Here is a 12,569-nt window from a genome sequence, read left to right as displayed (position 1 = left end):
GGTTACTCCTATCAAAAGTAACTCAGTTACTTCAAGTTACTTGTTACTTTCAAAGTAACTAGTTACTAGGGAAAGTAACTTTGGTTTTACCCAGAATTCTCTTATTAATGTGTTGCTTCCCTAACTGGATACCCAGCAAGGATGCCAGTCTTCTAGCTTGCTTACATGTTAGCACTATCCTGCCACAAGTGCACTGTGCCACCTAATGGCCTGAACCTAAAATGGTTAACATGGCAGTGCAGCAGTGTGAGTGCAAGTTAATGATGAAATGAATGAAACTAAATTAGAAATTAACAAAGTAACACATCTGTCTGTTTTAATCTATTTCTATTGTTTCAACCCTCTAAAAATGCAAACACATCATTTTGGGGTTGTTACAGCAGTGTTATAAATCTAATCATTGTACGTAGTATCACTAGGAAGAAGCAGTGGATCACAAAACACAACATACAGTGTGTTGAAACTTTTGAAAGATATATTTATTTTTCCCATTTAAATGGACAGAAAAGTATGCTTATTGCAGTGCCAACATTAAACTGTACCTCAGACCCTTTAGGAGCTGTAGGTATCAAACAGGTATCAAAGTGCAAAAAATGTAGTGCAAAAACATAACATAAACACGGTGAGGTTTGTCCATTCTTTGTAAACTGAACTGAACTTAACTTTATAAACTTAACTGCACCAACTGGAGACCTCATGTTCAGTAATAAAAGTATTTTCAGAAAAAGAGAAGAGAAATAAAATTAATAATACATATTTTCAGCCTCACAAACAGAAATAAAATAAATTATATGTATTTTAAGCTTCATAAACAGTCAAACCAAAATAATATTTCCTCCATACAAGCCATGTAGATAAATAAAATATAATGGTATTTTAAGCTTCAGAAGTCCGAGTTTCACTTGGAAATATTAACCTGCTTGACCTTGTAGAGCACCACTGAAGGCAACACATCATCATCATATGAGCACTACTCAACTTTGGTTCCATCAAACCAACAATTGAGGAGGAGAAGCTTCTCAAAATTATGATCAGACAAGTTGTTCCTCTTTGGAGTGAGAATCAGGTTTCCCAGGCTGGGGCACTTGAAGGAGTGGCTGCGTTAAGTTTAAGAGAGAGTTTTTATTTTTATCATCGGGAAATGCTTCAGCGAGTGTTGCTCCTGATTTGAGGTACTCTGCTACCTCACCTTCAGCAGTGGCATATATGTCCTCATTCTCTTCAAAGGAGAAGAACTCATCCTCTTTGCTAGAACCCGGGTGCTGTGTTGTGTTGGTGGCACTGGTACCTGGTTGTAGCGGATCTTGCTCAGGGAGAAGTTTTCAACACTCTACCAGCAGACGTGCCTTTGCGAGGTCCTTCTGCGCCTGGTCATGTAACCAACGAAGCTTAAATTTTGGTAGTGTCACAGCAGCCAGCAAAGTATCTTCACTTCCAAGGACATGTGCAAACCTTCTTTTGACTGTCTGTAATAATGACACAGTAAAAGTGCAAAAAACATTTTTGCATGAGAAAGTATGTATTGTTTCAACATTAAATTAATTAAACATTAACAGCATGCTGCAGTTTTATATAGAATGTATTTTAATTTGTAAATAGTGTGTATTTTACTATGTTGTATTTATTTTATTTATTTATTGGGGTTAAGTATCTGTAACTGTAACAGCATTCACTTGCATGTGACACAACAGCACAGCAAAATATAAAAAGCAATTGAGTAATACATGTCATTAAAGATAAACACAAATGAAAATATCATCTCTTACCTGGACAACTGCATCTGGTAGCCCAACAAGAATTTGCAGACCATTTTTTATAGCCAGAGTCTTGGTCATCAGTGATTCCAGTGTGGGTAGGAGTGTGCCATAAAAACAATGGTCTTCTCCTTGAAGAATGTCCAGTGCCACAGTAAGTGGTTTCATGACTGCACAGTACTCTCTGATACACTGATGCTCCCTCTCATTGAAACATTTCAACTGTAGTGTGGATGAATATTGTGTTCAGCTCCACCAAAGGTATCTTTGAAATTCTCTCCAGAGCGTAATAGAATGAGTTCCACCTTGTTGTGCAAGGTACTTGTAGCTTCTTTGCAATAATGTCTTCCACAACCTCAGCAGCCACTGTGGAACGACTGGCCTTGTTCCACAACCCTGCACATTTTGTGGTGGCACTTCTGTAGATGGTTTTTGTTGCAGCTTCAGACAATAGCCACTTCTCCACATCAGTGCAAGAGATAAGATTCATTGTGTACGATGCACATCTCTGATGTGGCGGTAAAGAAATTGAATCATCAGCATCATCAGCACCATTCTGCAGCACATCCCCAATGGAAACAAAAGTCACCTCATCCTCCTCATATTCAGAGTCATCCGACTCAGGTGGTGGCTGGCACACTTTAAAAGCCTTGACAAAATTGGAGCCATGATCCGTTACAGTTGATGTGATTTTAAACGATAGGCCATGAGATGAGTTAATGTTGTCCAGCTCAGGTGCAATACTGTCATACGTATGTCGACCCATAAATGGCCTGCATGCCAGCGCTGCTTTCTCACATTTCATGTTTTGTGTATTTATCCAATGCGCGGTCACACCAAGAAAACTTTTATTATGCACAGTCCAAATGTATGCTGTTGTGGAGATATATTCTACCATGTCAAGTGTATTTTTGAGCTCTGACTCCATGTTGGCATATTCTTGGTCTAGGTAACTTGAAAATGTCTTTCTGGATGGTGCCTTCCCAGCTCTCCCTTGCACAGGTGTATGACTAATCAGTTGTCTAAAAGCATGGGACTCAACCATTGAGATGTGTTTCATGTCTTCCACAACATACCTGGCAATCAGCCTGTGTAGCTGGGGCTGGGTGATGGACTGTGCAGCAGGCTGTGTGAAATCAAGCTTTCGTTGTTTTGCTGGAATAGCGTCAACGGAGCTAGAGTCACAGACGTTACCTTCGGGTTCTTTTTCAACTAACTTGGTAGATGCATGCTGTTTCTGAAGATGTTTCATCAGATTAGAATTGCTAGTCTTTGATGTCGAAAGAGTTTTAGAACCTCCATAGAGAGTACAGTTCACCACAATATTCTTGTCTTTTACCATCAGAAAGGGAAAATAATGTGAATATTTCCAGGAGAGAAAACCCATGCCTGGACCATCTTCGACTGCCGCCATGATTCTAGCTTATGTCACAGCGTCACGTGCGCTTTTTACGTCCAGCACAGAAACTGCAGTCGTCGTGCTTTCCTTTGTACTTGGAAATCGGAAATTCTGCCTTCCGAGTAGGACGGTGTAGGTAACTCCAGACTGCAGATGGTAAATGATAAATGGCCTGTATTTGTATAGCGCTTTACTAGTCCCTAAGGACTCCAAAGCGCTTTACACATCCAGTCATCCACCCATTCACACACTGGTGATGGCAAGCTACATTGTAGCCACAGCCACCCTGGGGCGCACTGACAGAGGCGAGGCTGCCAGACACTGGCGCCACCGGACCCTCTGACCACCACCAGTAGGCAACGGGTAAAGTGTCTTGCCCAAGAACACAACAACCGAGACTGTTCAAGCCGGGGGCTCGGCAACCTTCCGATTACAAGGCGAACTCCCAACTCTTGAGCCACGATCGCCCCACGATTGATGCAGATGAGCTGCATATGTGTTTAGTAGTAATTTGTTTTTGTAGAGGGCTAGCAAAAACAACTGTTTTCGAGGGCGTCGCCATATTGGAATCCCGACTTCTCCGACGAGGCTAACCAGAACGCCGTTTACTCGAGTGTGACATTATTCCCAGGTTTGTGTTCCGATTTCCGAGGTAAGTCGAACGCAACACACGAAGTAACAAATAACGACCCTATCTAAATCCCAGTAACGATTAACGCGTTCCTGATTTTGGCATAATAACTAGTTACCATGCTCGTTACCACAATAACGCGTTAGTCCCTACATTGCATTTGACACATATTTCCTGTGCACTGAAGTCTGTGTGCTGCCAGTATCTATTAAAGCATTCATTTCTTGTCCATTAATCTTAACTGTGGTGATTTTGACTGCTTTTTCTCAGATTTAATATCCACATTCTGGTGAGGCACAAAACACATCTGAGTTAGTTTTCTTTGATTCTTAGGACACATGGGCTTAGTGTAACCTTTCTGTCCACAAAGGTAACACACTGGTGGCCTTTTACCTGGCCTGGAAGTATTTGGAGGCTGGTTTTACCTTGTTAAGCACTTACCCACACCCGTTGCTGGCCTCTGGGGGTGCTGAGGCGGTTGCGACCAATGTGAATCTCTGGCATCCCTCCATGCACTGTTGCTCCATGGCTGACTCCTTCGGGCAGCTAAAAAACACATTAGCCAGGGTAACAGCATCTGCAGCAGACTTTGGATTATGCTCCCTGATCCAGACCTGAAGCTCAGGATACAGGATTCTCGAAGATAATCATTTCATCAACTTCCTTTATAGTTCTATTTTTAGGCTGAATCCATATCTCATAAGGTTCTTTCAGCCTTGCATACAGTTCCTTGGGACTCTCATCATACACATCAAGACAGTGGAATCTTTGCCTGTATATTTCTGGATTTGTATCATTTTTTTTTTCAAAATGGCAGCTTTTACTTTATCATATTGCAGTGAATCACCCACATTCATATTAACATAGGCACTAAAAGACTTACCAGTCAGAAGAGGAATGAGGTGAAAATTCCAGTCTGACTTTGGCCAGCGACAGGCAACTGCAATTCTCTCAAAAGTGGTCAGAAAATGTTCAACATAAGCTTCAACAGCTAAGACTGACCTGTTAATATGGAGGCTGAGCCAGAACCTTCAGGCTGAGATGTTTCTTGAGCCTGATAGTCAGTTGGAGTTTCAGCAGGCTCTGTATCAGTTGCTGTGGGCTCTGGAAGTGGGGTGGTTCTGGCCTGCACTTCTATCTGCAATAGCTAAAACTGGTGTTGCAAACTCTTGAAACGCTGCTCTTGCAGTATAGCATCCTCTCTCTGCTTTTTATCTTGAACTTCTTGTTGTCCCATGACCTGAAGAATTCCAGCAATATCAAGCAGAGTTGACTCCCTGATGTTTTCTCCTTCAGTGTCTCCAGCCACAACTGAAATTCCTTCTCCCTATCTGGCTGCTGCACAGCCTCTTTGGTTGCCATTCGATTTCCTTTCCTTGGGTGCACACCATTCTGCATGGCTTAAAATGTTTTGTCAGGGGAGAAAAAAAAGGTAGCAAAATGCAATAAATAAATAAATAAAAATAAAAATCCTGTCTCCTCAACTGAAACGTCCCACTTCTAGCACCACATGTGATGGACCAAGTTGAAAAAGCAGAGGGATCGCAGGAATTATTAGACAAAAATAAGGTCTTCATTTATTTAACCCCCCCCCCCCCAAAAAAAATATATTTACAAAAGTAATAAATTCTGAGCTCATAAAAAAGGTCAAAGAAACTAAACTAAACTTAGGCAAAGAGACCTGTGAACTCAACTACCCAAACGACTGCCCAAACAAATATAACTGACCTAAACAGGAAATCACACACAAGGGTATATAAAATGGCTGATCAGACCACTATGGCAAAACAGGGGCAACTAAACAAAACACAATCATAAACCACAAAATGATGTAGTACAGTCTAGTTTGTTTATAAACTAAACACCAAAGAAGAAAATCAAAACTAGTAAACCCTAAACTCAAATATTTAATTAAATACAAAAGCTTTTTTTATAAGATGGGGAAGTGGTGGTGCAGTTTAATCATCCCTTCTATGTATTTAAGTGCTCTGAACCCTGGCCACCATCTCTTAAAGACATATTTCAAAGGAGTGCAGGGGATGTAATTTATAGGGCAGTGTTTGGATTTTTAAGAACGACAGGTGTTTATGTGATATTGTAGGTGGAGAAACCGCTCCAACCCATACTCCAGTCCAGAAGGTGGTGGTAATGCACCTATAGTTGCTTGCCAACTGCCATTAAAATGTAGAAGAAGAAGAAAAAGCCACCATCTCTTCTCTGGCAACTCCCAGGGATCATAGTAGGTAAGAAGCTGGTTAAAAAAAACAAAGAATAAGCAAGAATAAGAAATGAATTGGTATGAATACATAAGTAAACTAAATGTGCGCACTTACAAATAGAACAAATGTACTTAAACCAATCAATAAACATAATGGAAACTAAAGTGTGTTATTGTGTTCAAATGAAGAAATAAAAATACACAAGAAGTTACCAACTTTAGAGTGTACCCATGGGTTTGGCCATCACACTCAGGTTGGGGGTATACGTGATTGCTGCAAAATGAACTCACACTAAAAACTGCTGGGTTCTAAAAGCTGCTGGGTTACAAACCCAATTTGTAACTCAGTGCTGGGTCATATTTGAACCGAGCCAACCCTGGGTTGTTTCAACCTAACATGGTTGAGTTATTCATTTGACGCAGCACACTGGGTTAGGATAATTATCCAAAAATTGGACTGACCTGACCAATGTTTAAAGTTTAGGTTACCGAAAATTGGGTTGAAACCCATAACCATCAAAGGTTATATTACCATTAACAGTTGGTTTAAGAATCCTACTTACTGAGTTCCGGTTTAGCTCAGTTGGATAAGCAGGCGACCATATACCAGCAGTCAGCCTGGGTTTGAGTCCAACTTGTGGCCCTTTGCCTCTTGCCTCTCCCTCTCTCTTTCACTCCACTTTACAATGTATTCTCCGATACATTGTATGGGAAAAATCTTAGTGGAGTTTTGCTATCTAAACTCCCCCACCTACCTGCACATTTTAAACCATTAATGGTGTCTCTACTGCAAAGACGGAGCAGCACTTCAAAATAAGAATCAATAATGATAACTTCTCTTACCTCATCAGAAAGCCACCCTGACCCAAGCAGTGTTCGAAAAGAGGAATCATATAGCTTGTATGGTCCAAGAACTGCCTCTAAGCGCCCAGCATCCTTGTCAGCCCATAGCCTCTTTACTAAAAGAAAAATATGATAAGTCAGCTCAGGCATGAGAATTTTAGTGGAAAACCTGGGTAAAGGCCAACGGGCCACAACAGGAAAAAAAGTCAACACAATAAACATGCAGTTTCACACAGAGAAATAGGACAGGTACAGGGGATGGACAAAATAGAAAATTACTGTCAGACAGGTCCATTGCCAGACTTCCACAAACTCTCTGTACATTGTATGTTGCATTACATCCAATTTCAGTTGAAGACAGCATATATACAGATGCCTAGGTATTTAGATCTCTGTTTTTATACCAGACCTTTACTTTTTAGGAAGCTGGCACCGGGAAACACTTAGAGATAAAGCGTTACATTTTTGTTTGACAGTGAAGGTGGGAGGAAATGATCAGACATGTCCACTCTCTGTAAACCAGACAGCTAAACTAACCAACAGGTCAAGAGAAGACGACAAAATGAATTTTAAATTTTTAACAGCAAACATGCAAACAAAGTCATACAACAGTGAATCAAGTTGGAACGCCAAACTGGCAACAAATGACCAACTGGTCAAAAAGAGATGTTGACTATGCCACATTTTCATTTTCTATGCTTTGTTTCAGCGCCTTGTAGAAGATACAAAGTTACTGTAACTTGACTCCTCAGAAGGATGGAGGACAGCTAAAATTTTCAAATTTTAATTAACAATTAAAATTACAAAGGCAAATAATGCATGTGAAACATGAACTGAAAAAACTAACAATAATAACTAATGTTTAAAACTAATTATACTAATATAAAGCTTTGAGCACAAAATGCCACAAAGATAGACTCCTATCATTTTTTATTATTAACACTTTTTACTCTTGATACACTTGCACAGGTGAGCACATTATACTGAAAGGTCTTCTCACCATTGATAACTTTGCAGAAAGACACAAATACAAAGAAGTAGTTAGTCACTTACTTTATCTGTAAAATGTATCTTGCATTTAGAAATTAAGCAGAAAAGATTAAATCTGCAGGCAGTATCGATATGCACGCTTTCTAACAACAGAATTCTTTAAACACTTACCGGGACTTAAACAGGAACTTCAGAAGATCCGTTGCTTCTCTCCCATACATTAAATGGAATGGTGTGTATTTGGTTGTGGTGTGGACCTTAGACCTCAAAGAAAACAGTGTGGCATCCAGATACATATCCCAGTCATTCTGTTGACTAATTTTCTGAGGGCTCTACATGTAGACATAAAAAAATAAACACAATAGTGACAGTGTCTTAAAAGCTATTGAAACTTTACATACAAATAAAGCATACCTTTTTATGTTGTCATTTGTCTTTTCATCAAGGCCATTTGTCTGCGGGTGATATGCTGCTGTGACACTCGATCTATTTTAATTAAGCTGCAAAGACTCGAGCTTAAAAGACAAAAGAAAATAGTTTCTCAAACACAATCACACAAAACCTTTGGCCTGGCAGCTACTTGGCACACTGTGGCCAATGATTTACCTTTAGGTATGGAAAAGTACACTTAACACTTACTTTGTTAACAAATTCTCTTCCTTGGTCAGATAAAATTCTTTTTGGGCAGCCATGTCCATATATGACTGAGCACAACTGATGAGCTACCTCAGCAGCACATTTGCTTTTTAATGGAAAAACCTCAACCCATTTTGAAAAATAGTCTGTTGCAGTGAGAATGTACTGATGCCGCTAGAGGTTCTTGGAGGAGGTCCAGTTAGATCGATTCCAATTAGCTCCCAGACATCTGACACCTGTCAATGATAAAAGATTCACATTTTTAATATGTACATTATAACATTACTATTTTTTACTAAAATGCTGCTAATATTTACCTTGGTATACTGTAGTGGTCGCACAGCAGCCAAAGGTTTTCCTATTTTTCGGCACTGGTCACAAGCCAGGATACATAATTACAAGTATTCTATAACAAAGACTCAATCTAGCTACAGTGTTAATTACTGCACATCATCCTGAAATCTGGGACAGATCTTCAGGATAACTATGCATTATTTTTGTGCATTGTTAACATACCTTACTTTTTTTATATAAATGAAAACTTCAAAAACACATACCCAATTCACAATGTCAACTGACATGCCATACCAGTAAAATCTGGAACACATTGCAGAGTCTTGAGTACACCAGTGTGTCCACCAATAGAACTTGAATGAAACTCCTGAAATAGTCCCATGGCTTTTGTCATTTACATTTAAGAAATGTAAATTATAACATGTGTTTAACCAATAAGTACATCTAGTTAGTATTTACAATAAACTACTGACCCTTCAGCCTGAATTTTGAGGCATATCTCTTAAGGGTTTCCCTCTGGGACTTGTCGTATTCTGATGGGTCCTACCCATCAGAAAGAAACATGAGCAGTTCCTCGTATTTGTTCTCCATAACTAAGGAGAAAATCGGACATTTTCAAAATGGCCTCGGAAGCCATTATGTAAGACGCAACGCACATACAATAAATAAAACGACCAATGTCAAGGTTCTTAAAAATTAAACAACGTTATCACTCAATAAGTATGTAGTGCAATATTACTTTCTTCTACATTGTTACGTCCCCGCCAAAGGTCTAGGGGTGTGTGTGTGGGAACCAGTAACAAATGGGTCCGGAAATAGAATAAAAAGGAAAACAGACAGAGTTGTTCTAAAATAATATAGTTTTATTACAAACAATATGGCTTTATTACAAATAAACTTAACTTAAAGAGTCTGTAATGCCGTTTTATCAATAATGCCAAAGAAACAAAGGAAACAGTCACAGCAACAAAAGAAAACTACCAAACAACTAAGGGAGGCATTTCCTACTTAACTCCTCACCACGGGGAGACACTCTCGGGGCTCACAAGCCCGTCTACTCACTAGTCGAAGGAGCCTGTCTGTCCAAAACCTAGCAGAAAAGCGTATAGAGCCACAGAGGGGAAAAACCCACCTCGCTCACAGTTCATCCCCAGCTTAAATAGCCTCAGAGGTGACTGCAGACAGGGGTAGGAGTGGCAAGAGTGGAGTGGGCGGAGAGAGCGGGCAAACACCCCACCCACACACTCCCACAACCTCACAGGATGTAACAGACATAACAACGGAGTGTGGGGTCCACTAACTGCAGGAGGACTAAAATTAATTGTTTACGCTGTTTGCCAGTTTACAGAAGTGTAGAAGTACTAAATCAAGACTTGAAATATGACTTCAACTGGAATATTTTTGCACAAAAAACAAAACGCATGTTAGCATGAAAAGTTAACAAATTGACAACAGCATAAGGAAAACAAGTATCAACTGTAATAAAGAAGTAAAACGTATAATACTAACCTTTTTTCATACGCACGAGATTGGAGAGGATCAAATAATAGGCGTATACTATTAACACCGAAAACATGGACACTTTGAGGTAGGACAGTTTGATAGGTAGGGTGTTTTGTCAGAACACTGGCTCTGTTTTAGAAGAAATTACATGTAAAAACTCCTAACATAAAAAAAAATAACAGAGGACTTGATATTTTTTAAGTAATCAGATCATTTTATGCACCTTTATGAGCAACACTTCCATCATAGCTAAATGAACCCCCGTTAATTTGATCATATTTGACTCATTTCCTGGGATCCATCTATTCCTGGGATAGATGACAGTGTGAAGGAATTCCCAAACCTGGGCGCATGACTTAACTTGAATCAAAAACAAAAAGCATGTGCTTCAGTATTTACCAGAGTTTCAACACATTTTACATTGTAGGCGACATACAGCCCAATTTTCTCTTAATTGGGTCAGACCAGTGAAACTCCCCTTTCAGAAAATGGAAAACAAACTTTTCTGTCATTTAATTGTTTATTGGTTAATTAATTTGTATAGTATGATTAGCCATAAGGTTAAAAATATAGTTAAATATCCCAAAATGTATGCTTGTGCTTATTTGTGGTGAGGAGCCGATCAAAGAGTTATGATTTATAAATGGCTTCAAGTGCACATCTAACATTTCAATCAGCAGTGTTATCGATTTCATTGGAATCTGTTGTTATTATGCAAATGTTGCTCTATTTTATAACCACTGGATAAGTCTTTATCATTTATTGAACAACTCTTTTGTACATTCATGTGGAGAACACTTTAAAATGACACACTTTTAAAGCTTGTTTTAACCAGTTTGAGATGATTTGAGCTTTGTGACATGGCATTAGTTGGATAATGGAAAGATGGGAACACTGTGGGCATAAAGGGATGGACATGGTTAGGTATAATACTCACGTAGACTGTGGTGTTTAAACAATGCTCAGTTAGTAATAAGGGGCCCCAAGTGTGCCAAGAAAATATCCCCGATATAATCTTGCCAAAAATAGCCTGAACCTTTGTTACAAGTCAGGATAGATCAGTGCCTTTGTTTAATCTGTGCAAACAGTAGCCTCACTTATAGTTTGCAAGGTTTGACACGTTGTGTATTTAGAGATGCTCTTCTGCGTACTTTTTTAAAAGTTATATTTGCTGTTCTATCAGCTCAGTCACACTGGCCATTCTCCTGTGAACTGCTGCTCAATGGATATTTTCTCTTTTTCAGACCCTTCCAGGTAAACTCAACAGGTGTTTGTGTGAAACTCAGCAGTTTGTAAAATACTCAGACCAGTCCATCTGGCACCAAGAACCGTGCCACGATCAAAGTCACTCTCATTTTCAGCATGTCTGCATGTCTAAAACCTTTGAGCAGCTGACATATGATTGAATTATTACATAATTGCATTAAATATAATTTGAACAGGTAGGTGGCCTCTGAGAGTATATAAGACCACAGTTCACATGCCAAATGAAGTGCTTTATATTCGTTAACACATGAACTATTTGATCTTAAACCCTAAGTTTATTGTTTACTTACAGTTGAAATACTTTAAACACATATTTTGTAATATACTTATATAAGTTAAGTTAAATCAAATTCAAATGTGATTTTTGGTGTACAGGGTGAACCACTCTTGGAGTGGAGGCCCAGCCCCACAAGTGAACTTAACAGACTTCATGTATTCTGTAATTTGAGTCCAAATCTAGTTTAACTACTTTTGATTTAGATTATATTTGCTGTAAATTTTGATTTTAAAGCATCATTATGTGTTTGAAGTGTCTAACCAACACAAACCTGAGGAAATGTAGGATTTATCCCAGCGGTCCCCAAACGTTTTCGTGCCACGGACCGGTTTATGTCCAACAATATTTTCACGGACTGGCCTTTAAGGTGTCGTGGATAAATACAACAAAAATAAAACCAGTACTGGGACCAAAAAAAAAAAAGATTTATTCATAACACACAGGAAAAGACCCAGGGAAATGGAGTTAAACAACAGTGAAGTAACATCTGACAGCTGTTTCCCTTAAAAAAAAAATCATGGACCTGCTCACAAAATTGCTCAAAGCAGAAAACAAGCATTAACATTTCTGAGGATTGTTGTGTGTCTGTGTTTATAATTTGGTTATTAAAGGAATACGGAGTCTGACCCTCCTCTGAACCTTGTGGCTGTTTTACTGTGTCTGTTAACTTGAACACAAAATGTAGAAAGTTTGAATTCTTGAGATTTTGTGTGATGGAGCAGTGAACTAAGTGATTGACATCCCGTTAAACACTAATT

General features: G+C 39.1%; 1 protein-coding gene across 1 annotated transcript; it reads right to left on the bottom strand.

Moving 5' to 3' along the window:
* Window positions 1–1,959: 1,959 nt before the first annotated feature.
* Window positions 1,960–3,168, bottom strand: LOC146382966 (uncharacterized). Its single transcript, XM_084936763.1, has one exon. The coding sequence runs from the start codon at window positions 3,166–3,168 to the stop codon at window positions 1,960–1,962; it is 1,209 nt and encodes a 402-aa protein (XP_084792889.1).
* Window positions 3,169–12,569: the final 9,401 nt, after the last annotated feature.

This window comes from Perissodus microlepis, chromosome 7, assembly GCF_051167445.1.
Source record: "Perissodus microlepis isolate ML-2025 ecotype Zambia chromosome 7, ASM5116744v1, whole genome shotgun sequence".
Taxonomy (NCBI): Eukaryota; Metazoa; Chordata; class Actinopteri; order Cichliformes; family Cichlidae; genus Perissodus; species Perissodus microlepis.
The sequence above is the reverse complement of the archived record's forward strand: the minus strand, read 5'-3'. Positions and strand labels throughout refer to the sequence as shown.

Bases quoted from the DNA above. Each gene is read 5' to 3' on its own strand.
- LOC146382966 (XM_084936763.1), bottom strand. From the start codon at position 3,168: ATGGCGGCAGTCGAAGATGGTCCAGGCATGGGTTTTCTCTCCTGGAAA.